Source organism: Erpetoichthys calabaricus, chromosome 7 (genome assembly GCF_900747795.2).
Source record: "Erpetoichthys calabaricus chromosome 7, fErpCal1.3, whole genome shotgun sequence".
NCBI lineage: Eukaryota > Metazoa > Chordata > Cladistia > Polypteriformes > Polypteridae > Erpetoichthys > Erpetoichthys calabaricus.
This window is the reverse complement of record NC_041400.2, coordinates 72,362,239-72,381,164: the sequence shown is the minus strand read 5'-3', so window position 1 is coordinate 72,381,164 and position 18,926 is coordinate 72,362,239. Positions and strand designations below refer to the sequence as shown.

Here is an 18,926-nt window from a genome sequence, read left to right as displayed (position 1 = left end):
TCCTCTATTGGTATAATCTGAGTTAAGAATACTTAAGAAAATATTGTTGGTCACCTGCACTGTACATGGTGTAGTGTTTGTTTTTTGCATGACTTAAAAACAATTTGTTTCTGTTGCAGTGCTGCTGTGCTTGTGTGTGGTCTCTGTTGGAGGAGCCTGTTTTTATGTTATCACATGCAATATCAGGAAGACTGACCTCTCAACCAAGGGTTTTATAGTCATATTCGGGGAGAGCTATTATATTTCTCTGTTTGCACTTGCCTTTTCCTGCTTGGCGATGGGCTTCAGTCTTCGACATGAGGATACACAGCAGGCACAACTGGAGGGTTACCAGGTGATTGAAGAAAGTGGGGGACAGTGCAGCTCGACCAGCTTGCAAAGGACAGGAAGTGAAGTGGCCTATACAAATTCATAGCACTGATGCCTCTCCAAATTTTGTATTCCTATCCTGAGAGCACCAGTTGCAGAGAGTTTGAGAAACTTTTGCAGATATGTTTTGATTCAATTTATTTTATAGAAATTATTTTTCTCAGGTAATTATGTGATAATGTTCCTTTATGTTTAAATGTGGTTTATATTTAATGCTCTTGAGAGAGAATGAGAATGAAATTTTGAAATTGTGAATTTACTTGTTAAGAATTCATCTTGATATTAAACCATACTACAGAAAATGCTACCTTAGAGCATAGCACATTTTACAATATTCAGCATCAAAGTATTATTGTGTTCAACAGGATCATAGAGAGATGAACTAAAAAACAATATAAGCTCTTATAAATTCATATTAAATAGCAAGCATCAAATATGGAGAATTTAACTTACTGTATGCTTTATGCCTTACTGACATAGATTCAAAAGTATTAAAATAACTAATTTCCCCTTATGAAATAAACAGAGAATATTTTCACTGCTTCTGCTCCTCAGGTCTTCTGCGATGCAAAAGAAAGTGATATGTTACTGTACATTTTTATAAAAGGAACAATAATAGTATACTTTGTTATTGAATAACTAATGTGATGAAGTTACCAGAAGCATACCTTGACCTCCCTTGTCATGCTAAATTAACCCTTAACTGATTTGTGCAAAAAGAAGAATTTTATTTGCTCAATCCCAAGGAAGAAAAATTCCTTTAGTTGATTATACTGAAGGAAACACGAATATAAGGAAAACTAATGTTAAACAAAGGTGAAGAATTTTAAATAGCTTAACTTTTGTGATTTACAATGGTGTTTAAAAATAAAGTAATACTGATACACTGTAAATTGTTTCCCAGGGGGACTGTAATCTGCAGTCACCTCTTTAAATTAATTGAAATCTTTCAGGCCTTACAGGTATGGGCTTCTAAGTTGAATAGTAAGCACTCTGTTTGCTAAACAGAGGGACAAATCTTTCTTTTAAAACATTAACTTTTTCCATCCTATTGAGCCAAGGGATTAAATCGTGGCAGGTTAGCATATTTAAAAATAAAAAATTATATTAAGTAAGGTTTAAGATGGTAATAGGTTGATCTGTTTTGAAATATCATTCATATTACTCAAGTTCACTTGGCTGTCTTATATAAATCATACTGAACATTTTTAAAAAAAAATAGGAATATTAAAAGTAAAGTGTGAGTGTATGGAAAGTCATTAAAATGGTTGTTGCATGATTTTCATATTGTCATGTTTTTTGTGTAAAGGCCTTCAGTTAATAGCAAAGGTGTGATATCTTTGTTTGGGATTATTAAAATGTTTTTATTGATTTCCTTCTCTGCAGTCTTTAAAAAATTAACCACAAAGACATTACTTTAGCTTAATCCGAATTTTATGTGCCTTTATGTTCTGTTTTGTTTGATTTTTTTCTTTTAATTTGATGTTAATAAAAATTTGGTTTCTAAAGAAGGTATTTTATTAACATTATTTGAGAAGTTTATCTGTAAATCTCTCATCATATGGGTTGTGTATATATAGTCAACGCCAGAAATATTGTTGCCCCTCAAGAAAGTGAACAAAAACATTAATATAGATAATACATACAATGATTCTAAAATTCCTCATATGTTTGGAGAAATTGTTTACTATTTATTTAATAGAAACAGTTCCTGCAAAAGTGTTGTTATACCTGTAGCTTACCTTGTCAAAAATGTATGCGGCAAAATTATTGGTACTCTTGAAGAAACTATAAATAGGACTACATAAATTTGCATATTTGGGGAAAAATGTTTCTTGATGTTGCTTTTAGTATCTAGGAACGTTTGTCTGTGGCCATTTCCTGTTTCACTGAGGTATAAATATGAAGTAACACACAGGTAAAAATCCTTTTGTCATCCATCAATATTGGTAAAACCAAAGAGCTCTCAACTCAAATGAGAAAAAAAGTTGTTGAGCTGCATAGATTAGGGAATGGCTACAAAAAGTAGGTATTAAATTGAAATTACCAGTAAGCACAATCAGGCCCATAATAAATCTCTCTATTATATAAAAAAAATCCTGCTACGCGACAAGACTTTTTTGGAAGATTTTTTCAAGTCCCGCAAATTGAGACCTTGGCCATGAGGTTTTTTTAAGTCACGCCCTCCTCTCAAACATTTTCAACCACGCACACAGTAATCTCACCTCTCATTCGTGTGAATGCTTTTGACAGACACAGTTTCTGCTCTCTCAGCTCTTATAAATGTTAACGTTTTCATCATTTTAAGTTCCCAAATAAGACGCATTATGTCCAAATCTTATTGAAGAATTTGATCACGAAGGGTTATCAACAGAAAAAATGAGTACACTGGCAATCCTAGCACCGAGAAACAATAAAGTCAAACGAATTAACGCCAAAAATGACAATCGGTTACACAGCAAATTGGTTAAATGCGTATCAATAGACTATGCTGAAACAGTTGGTGATGATCGTGCGGAAGATGAAAACATCATCTTACAATATTCCGAAGAATATCTACAACCGTCTTCCACCACACAAATTACTGTAGAAAGAAAATTGTATCCAAGAAAGGCAATGTAGTACATCTTCCGTGGATAACATTACACAACAAAGGAGATCTTGATACGCCATTCGTACTAAAACTTTAACAGTTTCCCGTTAGAATAGCTTTTGCAAAGACAATTAACAAATCTCAGAGCCAAACATTCGAAAAAATCATTTTATTTAATAGAGAGAAAGAAACATAATTCAATCACAGACGTTGCGTTGTCACGATAAAAGTCTAAACACAGAATCAAAATTCAATGTGGTTTTGATGAAAATTTAATTCAAAAAATTGTTTTTACAGTAAAAGTGTAAGTTTAAGAAGTATTTGCTTGTTAATTTCAAAGCCAAACAGAATGAAATCATATTACTAAACAAATAACTCTAACGCAACATGAAACATAATTTACTTTCAAATTATTACGTTTTACTCTTTTTTTTAATATGGTTAATTACTTGCTGTAATGTAAAATAGTTCTATTATGCATATGTAACAATTCCCATGAAAATAAAAATCTGTTTAAATTGTTCAACCGCATACCCATATGCGCGTGACAGAACCGCAAAGAGGCTAGCGTGTAGCACAGGCAGGGGGTTGGCGAGCAAAGCGAGCAGGGGGCTAAGCCCCCTAGTAAGTTTAAAAAGCATGGAACTATTGAAAATTTGCCAGAAGGAGGTGATGCATTTACATATTGCCCCACACCAAACACACACACACAGTACTAAGGGAGACAAAGAGGAGCCCAAAGATCACAGTTTCACAACTGCAAAGTTTAGTTGAATTTTGAGGCTTCACTGTTTCAAAGCCAGCTGTTAGCCGACATCCCCATGACCAGAAACTTTATGGACAAGTGGACAAAAGAAGCCTCCCCTGAGTCCAAGGCACAAATCCCAGAATCTCAACTATGCCAAGCAACGTTCAAGATCGTGTGTAGTGGTCAGATGAGACAAAAATGGAGCTTATTGGCCATGCACACCATTGTCATGTTTGGCAAAAAAAGGGAACTGCATACAAAGCAGGGCACTTCATACCCATGATAAAATATGGTGTTGGGTCTTTGATGCTTTGGGGCTGTTTTGTTGCCAGTGGTCCAGGGGCTTTTGTTAAGGTCAGTGGCATAATGAATTCCTTTAAATACTAGAATATTTAGCCAAAAATCTGTTTGCCTCTGTGAGAAGGCTGAAATTGGGCCGTGATTGGGTCTTCCAACAAGACAATGATCTGAAGCACACATCAAAATCAACAAACAACTGGTTGTAGAAACACAGAATCAAGGTTTTGTAATAGCCCTCTCACTTTCCAGATCTGAACCCAATTTAAAATCCTGTGGTCTCAATTGAAGAGAGCAGTTCACAAGAGAAAACCGAAGAATCTCCATGAGCTGGAAATATTCTGCATGGAAGAGTAGTCCAAGCTCTCTCCACAAGTGTTCACCACCAGCCTTGTTAAATAATACAGAAAGAGGACAAATAGCCTGTCATTCTTGCCAGGGGAAGCTCCACCAAATACTGACATCTGGGGTGCCAATATTTTGGAATCTGCTTTATCATGAAAATTTGTGTGACTAAAGGAAAACTTTATTTTGTTCCTAATGTGTGTTTGACAATAAAACCATGAGTTACCCAATTGTTTAATTACAAAGTATTACTCAATGTATGTGTGGCAATATGTATATATAAATTTTTGTAATTTTTCATGAAGGGTACCAATATTTCTGGAGTTGACTCTATGTTAACTAAAGGTCAATGTACTACTTTTTTAGAATATTTTTCACTCTGTAGTGCATTCCTTTGAAAATTGTTCAAATTGTTAACAGCAAGCCAAGCCTACCCATTTGTACTACCGATCAAGACAGTAATATGCACACATTTCACAAACTTTTTGGGATAGAGTTTTAACCTCTGGAACTGAACTGGAATGGGCACAGTTTTGATTTCTCATCACTTTGTTGACTAAAATAACCAATTCTGACCAGTTTCCCCATTTACTGTATATTGTTGGAGCTCTTGGCCAAATGATCAATATCTTGTGAATGTTTGGACCCAAAACTGCTATGGAGAGCTAAAATGTATACCTTAACTTGGGAATTGGCATATAATTAATGAATGTACTGTTATTGATGGATCATTTGATTAAAGTCATTAGATAAATAACAGAAACAGGTAAATAACAGAAACAAAAATACCATTATGTTAATCAGACTGTTGTCACCACAGAGAAATTACATATAATACAATAATGCAGGATGCCTCACTTCATGTCTTGGATGGCTGACTCTCAATCTTGTGCCATCTGACCTGCCTTTATAATCTTAAACAAGTCTCCTCCACTAATTTATGATTGCTGTCTGACAAATTACATTTTACTGATCAGTGTGCATTATGGTTACCTTCTGAGCCAGTCATCCAGCCTCTTGCCTCTACCTCTTGATCTGTTCGTCCTGTTTAATATCTGCCTGGGGAAACTGTTTAAGGAGTCAAGATGAAGACTTCTCTTGACAGTTATTAGATAATTTACTGTATTTAACACTATGATTTGGTCCAATCTTATTAAAATCCCTTTATATAATTCCTTTTCCCCAAACTTTACTGTTGTGTTTTTAAAATATTGAAACTTAAAACACAGTGGCCTCCACTAATCCACTCCGTCCTACAGATTTAAGAGATGTTAGGCACTTGACCTTTACTTGAATTGCTGATTGGAGAAAAGCCATTGCCATAGCAACACTTCAAGTTATTGGTGCTGCTAGTATTTGTGAATGGAGAAGGTGTAAGAAAAACTCGGTGCTGCTGCAGAGAGCTGCTGTGTGCTGTGGTGTTTACTGACTGAGAGAAAAAGCGTGCGTGCTTTCTCTGTGATGAAAAGAGGCACGTGACTGGTAAGCATTATAAACCTAATCTACAATATAACCTTTTAGTACTTGTAAATTCTTAAAAATAAGGTATGTTTTACATACGTTCTGTACACATAGAAAATACAAAGGAAAAAATGAAAAATTCTACATATCTAAGAAGTCTCTGAATTGTGGGAGAAAAATAAGGCCCACGGCATACCCTCATGAATGCAGCAAGAAACTGCAAATGCCACACAGAAGGTACCCTGGGAGAGATTGAAGATTTACTCTTATATCCAGGTCTATTGCGCCATCTGCATAACAATATCCTTGCAAAAAATTACTCTTGAGACTGCAGAATGGAGCAGTGAATGAAAGCATTGAGAAAGTCGTCAGACAACATTCAGGGTAAGGCAAAAACATTGACTACATCGAAATAAAATTAGTGCAGCAGGCCTTACCCCCTTCCTCTGTCTTTTTGTACTTTATTAGTAACTCATAATTGTGCATTGTTTAATATCTGCCTGGTACAAAAATGATTCTATTCACTTCATGTGTCGACCAATGCACTTAATCACTTTCATCAAAAACCCAGTTTTTCCTTTGTTCCATCTCTTGCCCTACATTCCTGTCATAACTGCTTGTTATAAGCTGTTATGAACTTCGTTTTTTCTTTTTTCTTTTTCCTCCAACTTTAAACCTTGATCAAAACGTAAAAATGTTAGTATCAGCATAAAACATGTAGGTCCACTGGTAGCTACTACCATAGTCAATTCAGTCACTGCGTTTCTTTGTTGCTATGCTGGCACCTTGTTTGTGAGAGTAGCTGCGTGTAATTTTACACGATTGTGTTGAGACATTTACAGTTGTACAACTACCAGCATGTAGGAGAGTTCTGAACCCGTCTTATGAATTCATCTTCATGGTGTATTTGTGCTTAACTCCTTGCTTTTACAATCTGATTAGCAGTGCAGTACAACATAGTGTGGTGGAATATAGTTAAGCTAACACCGTGAAAGATATGAGCTGAAAGTTTAAATGTTTTTAGTTGCTATCAAGGTAGTGTTCTGATATGAAATACATTATTTTAAATTATTTTTAGTAAAGCATGCTTTAAAGTTTTTACTTTTATACATGGCTAGCTTTGAAAATTCACCATGCTGTACATCAGCCGTCCTCAATTACGTTCCAATCAGCTTCATAATTAGAAGTCAGACCTAGCTGATAATCAAACTTAATATTTAATTATATGGCATGTTAGTGCTTTCACCCTTCCAAGACAAATCTTTCTCATGTTGTAGATGTTTCTGAGGACATTATCCAGGTTTGATCCTTTCCTTCTCTTATTTACTTTAAAACATTTTTAACACAAATGCCTCACGATGAATATGCACAGGTCTAAATGGAAGCATGGTAGCTAGAGAGCTGGTGGTTTCTTTGTCATTTGCACCTCATTATCAATTGATAGCTGGTTAAGAAAAAAGCAACATTTAAAATCTAAATGCAGCTGTTTAAAACTAAAATAGGCAAATAAGGGTTCTGAATCATAACAAGTGTGTAAACTAAAAAAAGCCCAATTAAACATGTTTATTTACTACTAAAGCAAGAGATTTTAATTAAGAACTTAGTTAAACACTACGGCCCTGAATGATGTAACTGAGGAATTAAGGAGCCTTGCTGTACATTAATATTAAGTTTTTGAAAAGAACTATAGCCATATTACTGCTGGAAAGTGGTAATCTATTAAACAGTTGGAATGCAAACATTTTTTGTAGTGCTCTAGATATGACTTTTATATCTCCGCTGTTTTGTAGGATGACAAGTGCTACAGACAGTGATGGTCAAATACAGTACCTTTCTGGGGTGGTTTTGTACTATAGTTTGATAGAGTGAGCAGTTGTATTTGTGTTCTTACTCAAAGCCATTTACTAGCTTGCCACATGACAAATAAGAGATTTTAGGAATATTTGGGGAATTATTGGAATTACATCTTCAAATATTTTTTCCATCAATTCATTATTTTGGGGGGATAACATTTTCCTTCTGTTTGTATTGTGAAAATATAACAACACATTTATTAGATATTGTTTGTTTGCATATAATTTTATATTTTTATCTTTTTTATATATTTTAAACCTATTAATGCTCATAAACCACAGAGCAAGCCTGCATACAAATTTCTAGTTGACTGTGCTTTCTCTTGCCCCCAATTACTCATACTTAATGAGTCGAAACTTCTTTCTTCTGATTTCATCTAATATATGTTAATAAGATTGTAATTTTTAGACCAAAATAGTTCTTCTACTTAAGCAATGTGTATGACTCTGCATGCCATCAGTACAAACCAGGGCCCCCTCAGCTATGGCCCTGCTTCTCAAGATTGACTCCTCACCCAGTCTGCCAATGTTCTTTATTACTTATACTTAGCCATTGCTGTTTTTAATGATTTGCTTTGTTGGTTGTCTCTCTCTTTCTTTTGGGTGGGGCTGAATTTTGGTTTGGTAAGTTTGATTTGATTGTATAAGTTGTTCTTTGCTTTTAATTAAAATCAATTAAAAAAACTCTGCTATTCCCATGACGTTACAAGTACAGATTACCTCTGGAATTTAATCTATACCTGGTATTTTAGATTATAACCTTGTTTGTTACCCATGCCTATCAGTGGTATTGTTCCCAGTAATCTATTTTTTTACATTCACATTCACGTGGGCAATGTCCCCTTAATTTAATCTCGGCAGCTAAATATCACTTATAAAGCAACTCTTGTTGCTAAAATCACTAAAATCAGCTCAGGCACCGCAGACACCAGGACTAGGAAGTCCCACTGCTTTCGTTCGACTATCTGCTGGTACTGTGGTCCATCATCTCCATCAGATCGTCTGTGCGGATCAACCGTTCCATATGACGTCACTGTGAACAAAGCATGAATGAGAGGTGGGGCTGAAAGGGGGCGTGTTTTCCGCGCGTGCCTGTGCGACAGTTGATCCCTCGTGTGCCAGCGTAAGTGCGGAGTTGGGCGGTGCGGAGGTGGGCGTGAGTGCCAGCTGATCGCTGTGTGGAGGAGAGGTCCAGATCTGATAGACAGACGGGGGTGTATTTACAAAACATACATAGGGATCGATAGTAAGAAATACCCATCTCCGAAGCTGGCAGCCACGGACACTGAGCTGGCATCAGGGCAACCGGCCCGCTGCAGCGGAGAGTAAGTGATTCCGCGCGCCATATCCACGAACTACGCGGTCCCGCTGTTTTCCAGTTAGAAGGCTGGGGTGGTGTGTGTGGGGAGAGGGAGGAGTGGTTATATTTTTGGCAGTAGATCAGAGTGTACCTTTTACATTAATGGACGAAAAGGCTGCTCTCTCTGTTTTTGTTAACGATCTGAACCATATCTAACACTCTGTAGTGCATCCCACGCGGCACAGTCACGCTCGTGGAAGCGAATCATTGTAGTTGGTGACCCCAGTCGTCTTCATTTTCACGCAGAGATCAGCAATTCGAGTCTTCTTTTAACCTTGAAATCGTTTCGTGTGGCGAAGGGGAGCAGTGTTAGTGGCACGTTGCTGTAATGAAGTGTCGAGCTACGTGTCACGTCCCTCTCTAGGGAGGCACGGGGACGAGCCCCATACTCGGTGCACGCGTGAGGAATGCGTGTACACCTTGTGTCACAAATTCCCCGGGAGCTCGAGTCAAGAGCCGCCCCCAAATCTCCCCCGCCCCTCATAGGTTTAGCAGAAGGTGAAATTCAGTGCAGCTCCAGAGCGATGATGTAATCGTGTGTGGAGAGAAGGCGCGTGTGCAATGAAGAACCCCTGAGCGCTGCGCACCGGAGTGAGGGGTCTCCACGAGAGACCCACTAACTCGCCGAGGCGTCTACATCGCGATATCCAGCACTGGGGTGAGCTGCGCGTGGCTCGGCGTTTGAATTCGAGCCCAAGATCTGGTTCGTACACACGGTGTCTAGCGTGAGTATTAGCACCGGGTGAGGCGCGTGCAATCCAATCTACACCGCTAGCCACGGTTTTAGGGGGAAGGGGCGATCAACAGCGTGAACGTGATTATTTTGATGAGGATGGGGGTGTCATAATTTGGAACAGAGGGCGTACCCCTAGAGCGGGGCGAGGCACCTTCTTCGGAAGCTCCAGTGTCGGGGTGATGCATTTGTATAAACCGGTCACCGTTGTGTGAGTGAGGGGCGTACAGTGTTATCTCCTGGCTCAACCGTTACAGTCCTACCCCCAACATTAGCCACAGCAGATAGGTTGGGGCGTGCATTTCTCAAGCGTGCGCAGTCCAATGTCCATCTGAGAGGCTCGGTATTGTAGTGAGGTAACCCGACGTACGGTAACCGTTTCAGAATGGAGCGTTGTGAACAGAGCAGTCAAGTAAGGATTGCACGATGCTGAACTCTGGCCAAGGTCCGGTCGCTTGACTCTGAAGTGGACTGTAGCCTAAATTTGCCGAGAGATCCTCGATCACGTACTGTTTTCATACTTATGCAGGATCTCATCAGTAGATGAGAAGCTGCCTTGAATTGAGAAAGCAGCCTATCTCCAATAGCAGGAGTGGACTCAAATATGAGGTATTCAATGTTTGATGCCAGTTCATTGTAATATATTTTATATCAGCTTTAATAACTATTTTGGAGTGATAGTTAAATGTTAGGGTGATGTTTCTGACATTTCAGTGCTGTAGTTGGATGGTTGATTCTGTAAAAAATAGTTTTCAATGCTTTGAAATTTTACTGCATTTCTTGACTTGATATGTAAGTGTGACCCCAGGAAAGTAAAGACTGAGTAACTGGCAGGACTTCAGACATTTGAGCTGAACATTAATGGTTTTTCTTTATCTACTTATTACAGCTGGGACTGGTTAATGTCCACAGGGGTGCTTAGCGAAGCTTTTAGCAACTGTTTTAAGTATGAGCTGAGCTTCAGGTTAAGCATGGAGTTTTGTGATTGCTGGACCCTTTAGTGTGTCCTGTCTTCTCTGTACTGCAGAATAAAGATGTCACAATGCAGATATGCATAGAGCAATGGATTCCAGGGTCTTGGTGGATTTATAAAAGGACATGCTTTAGTTATCATTGTTTATAGGGCATCTTCCCCAGATGTGAACTACATTATACTTATTTACGTCAGTTTGTAGACCCCTGCAAGATTAAATGAACTGGTTTGAACCACACAGTAAACTGGAAGAGTGACAGCAGTTGGCATCCTTGCAGTTGAGAGTCTAGTATCCTAGCCATTTTGCCACACTACTTGCCTACTATGCCACATTGCCAGATGTTGGAATAGTGGAGCAATCTGGAGAGTATGACAAGAAGTTCTTGTAATGAGAAGCCTGCACGTGCATCCTGGGCTCATTTTACTGTAGACAGAAAGGTGCAACTAGAAATTTTCAGTGGCCTCTGTCAAGTGCCTTAACTAGTAAATAGAATGTAATTTGAACTTTAACTGCATTATTGTGTTTCTTCTCTCTGCATGTAATGTTTTTACCTTGATATGTTTGGGGTATGTATTTAGGACTGAATTTAAAAACTACAACTTGATATGTATTTTAAATAAGTTCCACATGATGTCACTCTTGGCAAGCTCTCCAGCATACCTTCCTTTTAGATCTGATTACAGATGACTGCTAGTTCAGACTGAGGTGTGATAATCCCTTGAGGAGTCAGATGCTGTTACCATGATTGTCATGAATAATATGATTCACATAGATTGTGAGAAGGACCTCATTTTCTGAAGTCAGCTGCAGTGCTCAGTCAGGTGCTACTGCTTTCCATGTGATTCAGTGTTAGGAGGAGCATCAAGGATCAAAATGAAATTTGACACAAGTCCAAGTTTTCCGTTTCTTTGCAAGAGAGATAGGAGGCTAACAGTGAATACAAGATAGGTCTTCTAGAGGGAGAATGAATGTCAGGATATTGGTGTTGTATCACATTTGACATGTTTACCATTAAATACCTGTCACTTCCCTAATCGCTTGTAATCATATATACCAGTGAACGTACAGAAAGCCTCTCATCATTTTGACAAGACCATACTTACCTTTAACAGCAAGGTGAATTTCCCAAAATAGGTGTGTTACTATCACTCACTGTTGAGAGGTCACTCTACCTCTGAACCCCACAACAGTTCTTGTTAAATCCTCAGGTGAGTGCTAATGCACCACAGGATCTGCAGGGCACTTGTTCCTTTCTGTGACACTATACTCAAGCAAACTGGCTGTGCATCCTCTTGATGACAGAAAATTGTTAAACTGTCAGCAGACAATCAAACACACTGGACTTACAAGATAACAAATGCTGCTGGTTCAAGCATCGGACTTCATAAAGAAATATGAAGAAATAAAGAAATGATACCAAAACATCCTCCGAGAGCAACTTCTCCCACCAATCCAAGAATAGTTTGGTTATGAACAATGCCTTTTCCAGCATGATGGAGCACTGTGCCATAAGGCAAAAGTGATAATTAAGTGGCTTGGGGAACAAAACTTTAAAATTTTGGGTCCATGACCAGGAAACTCCCCAGACCTTAATCCCATTGAGAACTTGTGGTCAATCCCCAAGAGGCAGGTGGACAAACAAAAACCCACAAATTCTGACAAACTCCAAGCATTGATTATGCAAGAATGGGCTGCCATCAGTCAGGATTTGGCCCAGAAGTAGACTGACAGCATGCCAGGGCGAATTGCAGAGGTCTTGAAAAAGAAGGACCAACACTGCAAATATTGACTCTTTGTATTAACTTAATGTAATTGTCAATAAAAGCCTTTGAAACTTATGAAATGCTTGTAATTATACTTCAGTATACCATAGAAACATCTGACAAAAAGACCTAAAAACAATGAAGCAGCAAACTTTGTGGAAATCAATACTTTTGTCATTCTCAAAACTTTTGGCCAGGATTGTACTATTTATTATATTTGTAGAAGCTTAGTCAATGTTCTTTTATTAACTCACAAGGGGGGCTCCGCCCCGTGCTCGCTTCGCTCGCCTACCCCCGGCGTTGGGTATCCTGAAATACATTAGTCGAGCTCGTTCGTCTTGGAGCCGTGCCCGCTTTGCTTGCGGCATTTCAGACGCGCGTTGTAGGCGCCTTCGTTCATTGATCTTATCCAGCCGGGCTTGTGTTTGTATATCCGTCAGTCGAACTCATTCGTTTTGAACCTGTGCCTGCTTTGCTTCCGCAGTTTCAGACGTGCGTTGTAGGCGCCTGCGTTCATTGATCTTATCTAGGTGGGCTCGTGTTTGTATCGTTGAGCTGTATTGTGTTTGAATTTGGTGTAAAGCGTTCAGCGGTTTGTACAATCCCAAGTAGCACATTATTCCTAACTTCACTCCGCAGTAGTGCCACTCACAATATGGCGGTGACGCCTGCGCCTTCCGTAGTAGTGCCACTCACAATATGGCGGTGACGCCTGCGCCTTCCGTACTATCATTGTGGACCTGTGGGGCCGCCGTAGCCTCTTCCGTTTGAATCTGGGCTGCAGCGCAGAATCCTCTTTTTTGTATGGCTGAGTCGTTAGTCGTTAGCTATGGGCGCGTTGTTGCTTCATTTCTCATTCACGTCAGTTGAGCTCTTTCGTTTTTGGGCCTTGACTCCTTCGTTCACGGTGGATACGACTTCGCGTGCGGTCTATGAGACGCGCGCTGTACGCGCCTGCGCAGTACGTCTCATGGTCCCATCGCCGTGTACCTGCGTCCATGCCATCCGGTTTACCATTCTCGGTTAATAATATGGATTAGGTACACTTGCCTGCACAGGTACTGTTCCTGAGCCAACTTGATAGTGCAGAATGCTACAGACTACTGTTGCATACAGGCACTAAATTTACTTTGGCTTATATCCTACAGAATTACTTTGGCTTATATCCTACAGAATTTCATAAAAGTATTTTTCAGGCCTTTCTGGGTCATCTGAGCAGAACCATCTCCCCTGGCGTACTGTGTCTCTTAATGTCTGCTCAGGCTCTGAGGCAACTGTGTAATCTACTAAAGGAGTTAAAACCTCGTAGAACTTTTGTCCATTACACACAGAGGTAATGTGGTCAGAGCCTTTGGAAGATTTGGCTGATGTTAGTCTGTCAGGAAGCCGGCATTCTTTTAAAAGAGTCATCTGTGCCTTGTGCTCACACTATTGGAAAGTGTCAGGCGTGTGATTCTTTGTCAGGTGTAGCTGTAATGATTAATGATGTAAGTGATAATAATGTTAAATAGCAAATTAGAAAAGAAGGCTCCAAAGTTAAGAGTAAGTCAGCCGTGCGGTAGAGTAGCAGGAAGCCTGTCAGAGACCCCATCGTGCTTTTCTGCTGTAGTGTGCTTTTGTTTGGTTGATGACATTGCTTTTAAAAGGAACTTCTGCTTCTATTGTATACTGCTATGAGTTTTTTTTTTTAATCTTCAACAATTTCTTCCATTAGCTTCCTAATCGCGGTACTGCATTAATATTATCCTTAAGCAAATTTAGAGTGGATTATAAGGTTGAAATATGAATTAGATATAGCCTGAAGTTGCTGATGAACTATCAAAATTACTTTCATATATAAATATGGTAATTATTAAAATCAATGACAACAATAGAACCAGTAACTGGTGTCTCATAGGGATGTATAGATGGGGGTTGCGTGGAGACATGGAAGACAGGGCAAAAATAGAAAACTATGAAGAGTCACTGATAAAAGGATTAATCCCAGGGTTCAAGTCATCTCTTGAGGGAACACAGAAGGAAGGTGATAGAGAAGTCACATCACAAGTAGGCCTGGGTGGTGATTATAGCAACTGAGGCAGAGGGTCACAGATTGGAAGACTTGGGAGACATAGGGGCAGATACAGGGTAAAGCACCTGCAGTCAGAGAAGGCCATGTATATTTCCGGAAAGAACGGTTTAAGGAGGCTCAGAATGCAGGGAGAGTTGACAAAAATAGAAAAAATTAAGAAAAGGATGCTGTTTTAGAAAAATAATGCATGAACAGCCAGAAGATGATTCAGAATTGGGAAGGATGTGGTGACAACAATAGAGAACTGTGGTGAGGGTGAGGGGTCGAGATTATAAAACCAAAAAGTAGAACAGAAACTGAGATAAAAGTGGAGAAATGCAAGGATAAAAATGCTTGCAAATTTGGTACAGAGCTAACATAAACTGAGGATTCCTCATGAGGGTGTCATGATAGTTCAGTAGATTATATCCTGTAAGTTTGCTTGTTCTCCTTGAGTTTAGATGGGTTTTCTCCAGGTACTTTGGTTTCCTCCGATATCTCAAATGTGTGTTGCGTGGATGGATGTTACTGCACTTGTCTCATAGAAGGAAGTATAACTGAGTTCTACTCAGGATTGGATTGAACTTTGCTCTGCAGGCATACTGTAGGTCACTGGCATTGGAAACAGTGATTTCAAAAATTGTATAATTAATAGATATTTTTAGATTTATAATGTACAACATTATAGCTTATGAGAGATTACCTAGAGTCCTTGAACATTTAGGTGCCATGGACTTGTCAATTGTGTAACTTGTCACTTTACTCTTTAAAGAAAAAAAATGATAGGGTGCAGATAATTAGACCTCTGAGTGTAGAGTCAGAAGGACAGTTAAGCAAAGCATCAGTGGGATGGTGGAGCTGTGTGTTGAACTTAAGACTGGTAGACTGAAGCCATGTTTACAGTATATGCTATTGGACAGATGGCAAATATAAGTTTCTCAGTCAGAAATTTCATGTGAATGCTCTTCGAAGTGGGAACTGTGAGTCAGACAATTCAGACAAAACAATGCTACTTGAAATCTCCAAGTTGACCTTTCTTTCACATTGGTCAATATTATAAAAAAATTAATTGGTCAGTTAGGAATGGCATTTTTGTGGTCAAATTGCATTAGGAGTGACACAATACACTTTTCATGTGTTTATACTTTGGTTTCATTGAATATTTACAGCTTATCTTTATTTGCTTTTTCTGCAGACTGGGTATTAACTCTTTCAGGGCTGATGGTGACTTTTGTCAAAAGGAGGATTGACGATGGTAATCGTCTGTAAGCTGTGACAAAACCAACTGTTAGCTGGACTCTCGTTGCTAGAAGGAAAGTTAGCTTCATTGGTTTGACCGAGATTTCCTGCGCTTGTGTGAGTAGCCAGGTGCAAACAACAGCAAAAATAGCACTGACATCTAGCGAGAGATCAAAGTGAATGCATAAAGAAAACTACTGCATGGACGACATTTTGCCTGTTATCGCTGAATTGAACTGTGACTTGTCGGACTGCGATTTTGATACAAGTGATCGAAAACGAATGTGAGGTTCCAGCTTCAGTTGACTGGTCCCTAGCTAATCATGGTGCTGAACGGGTTGATGTAGCTGATACGCCTACGGCAATGTTCGCCAGGGAGGAGTGACACTTAACAATGATAAGAGGTAGAAACTAGATGGCAATGCCTCAGCCACGTGAAGACAGCTTGGCAGCAAGCCTGCCGCACATTCTTGTCAAACTGGCTGCCTCAGCATGCAGCAACAGACGTTTTATGTTGATTTCTGTGTGAAACCATTGCTTTTCAGAAACTGTTTTTTGGAAAAAATATTCAGCCCTCAAAGAGTTGAATAAGCAGAAACCTTGCATTTATCTCAGAAAGTCATGTGAACACCACAAAGTGGAAAGGTGAAACATAACAGATGGTAACTTGGGAAACTCCCAGAGCATGTGCAAGCAGCATGACACTGGAGGGTTGAAGAAGCAAGAGGTCATGTATGTTTCCGAAGTGAGGGAGCTGAATAGTGAAACACCACACGTGAATGGAGAACATACAGTAGGTGGAATTTGCTTGACTTAATCTTTGAAGGACAAGCATTGTAGTTGCTGGTTAACTAATCCTTTTGATACTGTTTCTTCTGACTTTATTATTTTTTTGTTTGTAAACCAAGTTTGCTGAGATGTACTGTATCTCAGATTGTTTCTGTTATGACTTTGAAGTGTGTCGATTCAATTTCTGTGGCTTTTTTTTGTTTATGTGATTATAAAACATTTGTCATTTTTCTGATTATATATTCAGTATCACCATGCTGCCATTTTATGCATTGTTTTCTAGCATGGGTGCCACCATTTTTGTTGATAGATACATCACATATTTCTACCTGATGACTAAAAGAGGCAATGTGTGACGTCAGACCACTGGCGTAAACGATGACGACACTGTGGTATAGCGGGTCCACAGCTCATGTCAAAAGGGCCAGTTTTAAATAAATAATCGCCGCACTCGCGGCTTAGCGAGGGGGCGTGGTGGTGTGGGCTGAGCGGTTCCCGGGGAATTTGTGATGCGGGCGATTCTCACTTAAGTGCACAGGTGAGGAGTGAGGAGACGGAGGTTGCAGGGAAGAAGGCGGCAGAAGCATGGAGAGGATAGCCTGTGTGAGAGAGAGAGAGAGCAGGCTCAGTGGAGCAAAGGCAGGCAGCTGGGAGGTGAGTCCCCGAGAAGAGTGTTTGGCCAACACTCAGTGGGGCTGAAGGAAGCGGTTGCTCCAGATGAGCGATCAAGGAGCTGGAGTGACCGATGTTGAAGACGACTGGCCGTCGAAAAGCAGCGGCAGTCGTGGAGACTTTGGGCTGGTTTAGCCCCAGCATGAGCGCCCTGGCCACTGGGGAAATAACCCAAGTCTTGGTCCAGATTGGAGCCCGATGTAGCCAGGGATCGGAGGGCTACCAGACCAGAGTGGAAGGCAGCTGCACCTGCAGGTAGGGTGACTCCCCTGTTGCGAAGCCCGATGGGAGAAGCAGGGGAGCCGCCAAGTAGAAAGAAGGTACCGTGTTGTGGATTTTTAAAAGAGACTGCTTCATGCCATTGTTTCAACCTCGTTTTAAAGGATTAATTTATTGTTTTTTTAACCTTCACTATTTCACTTCTGTTTTAATGGATTATTTATTTTAAAGATTTTGGAGACACTGCAGTTATTTATTTGGACACTGTTGTTTTTGTTTGCTGTTTTAAATAGAAGCTCTTGGCCCTTTTTTTTTTACACCATCCCTTTGCTCCATTTGTTGTGCCTCACTGCCAAGCTCATCAGTGACATTACCGACGGTGTCGGGTTCAAGAGCTCCCTGAAGCTGCATGGGGACCTGGAGCGAACCCGCATCTTCACAGACACACAACAAACAGCAACCAAGTATGTGGATGGCAACTAGCTTTAAAGGACATTTTGGTGATGAGTACCTTTGACTTTGTTTCTAAGTTACATATTGAGCTTCAGTGTTTTGATTTATTGATTTTCTTCTTTTGACCCTAGTGTGTTCCTGGTTTTCACAGTCACTTTTTCTACTTCTGGTATATTTCATACTTTTTTGACTTAATGGTAGCACACGTAATGTGAAAATCAGGTTGCAGTGGTTCAACACGCATCACATGGAGGGTTTAAAAAGAGTACTTTCAAAACATTTCATTGTTTTCTTAAGCAGCTCAAGCAAATGGTCTTAAGTTTGGTTCTCCACTGACTTATGAAAAACAGAACATGACTAAGGTCATTTGTACAGTAGCAATTCTACAAAAAGTTAAAATATCTTCTGAAATGTTGGTTCACTTTGATTTAAAAAGTGGCTGCTGTTGTGGCTGATTCAATCTTTTCATTAACCTGGACCAAAACAGCCAGTATATTTATTTGAGTGAGGTGGACATCTTTTAATGGGTGAGGAAGAGTACTGTGGACACAGCAGGGTCAAACAGCAAATACGTAAGAAATCAGTAGCCAAAACAAATGTTCTAGACAAGCTAGGTATGGTAAGAAAAACAAAAGTCAAACCCAACAGTCAATAACAGCCTTAAAAATGAAATTGTAGAGAAAATAATCTTCTCAAGCTCAGCACAGGTCAGGGGCCTCATGCATAACTCCGTGCGTAGAATTCGCACTATAACATGACGTAAGTACAAAAGCCGAAATGTGCTTACGCACAGAAAAATCCAGATGCAGGAATCTGTGCGTTCGCCAACTTCCACGTTCTTCCGCTACATAAATCCCGCTCAGTGTGGAAATAAACGCTCGTGCACGCTCCTGCTGTCCTGCCCCAACTCCTCCCAGAATTACGCCTCTCTGAATATGCAAATCAATATAAATAGCCCTTAAGCCCAGCGTTCTATGAAAAGGCAATGGCAAAAGTACGAGGAAAAAT

The 18,926-nt window shown here is 39.7% G+C and overlaps 2 protein-coding genes across 5 annotated transcripts in view; both read left to right on the top strand.

Moving 5' to 3' along the window:
• LOC114654251 (transmembrane protein 127) overlaps nt 1–1,880 on the top strand; it is a 51,926-nt gene extending 50,046 nt beyond the window's left edge. For all 4 annotated transcript variants that reach the window (XR_007935454.1, XM_028804675.2, XM_051930157.1 and 1 more), the window contains one exon: nt 120–1,880. Coding sequence is in view for 3 of the 4 variants with exons in the window: in XM_028804675.2 (XP_028660508.1) it covers nt 120–415 (296 nt within the window). In the remaining variant the exon portion in view is untranslated. The remainder of the gene's footprint in view (nt 1–119) is intronic.
• Nucleotides 1,881–8,782: 6,902 nt separating this feature from the next.
• Nucleotides 8,783–18,926, top strand: part of LOC114654253 (leucine zipper putative tumor suppressor 3) — a 115,590-nt gene continuing 105,446 nt past the window's right edge. Inside the window, exon 1 of the mRNA XM_028804678.2 lies at nt 8,783–8,991. The gene's annotated coding sequence lies outside the window, so the exon portion shown is untranslated. The remainder of the gene's footprint in view (nt 8,992–18,926) is intronic.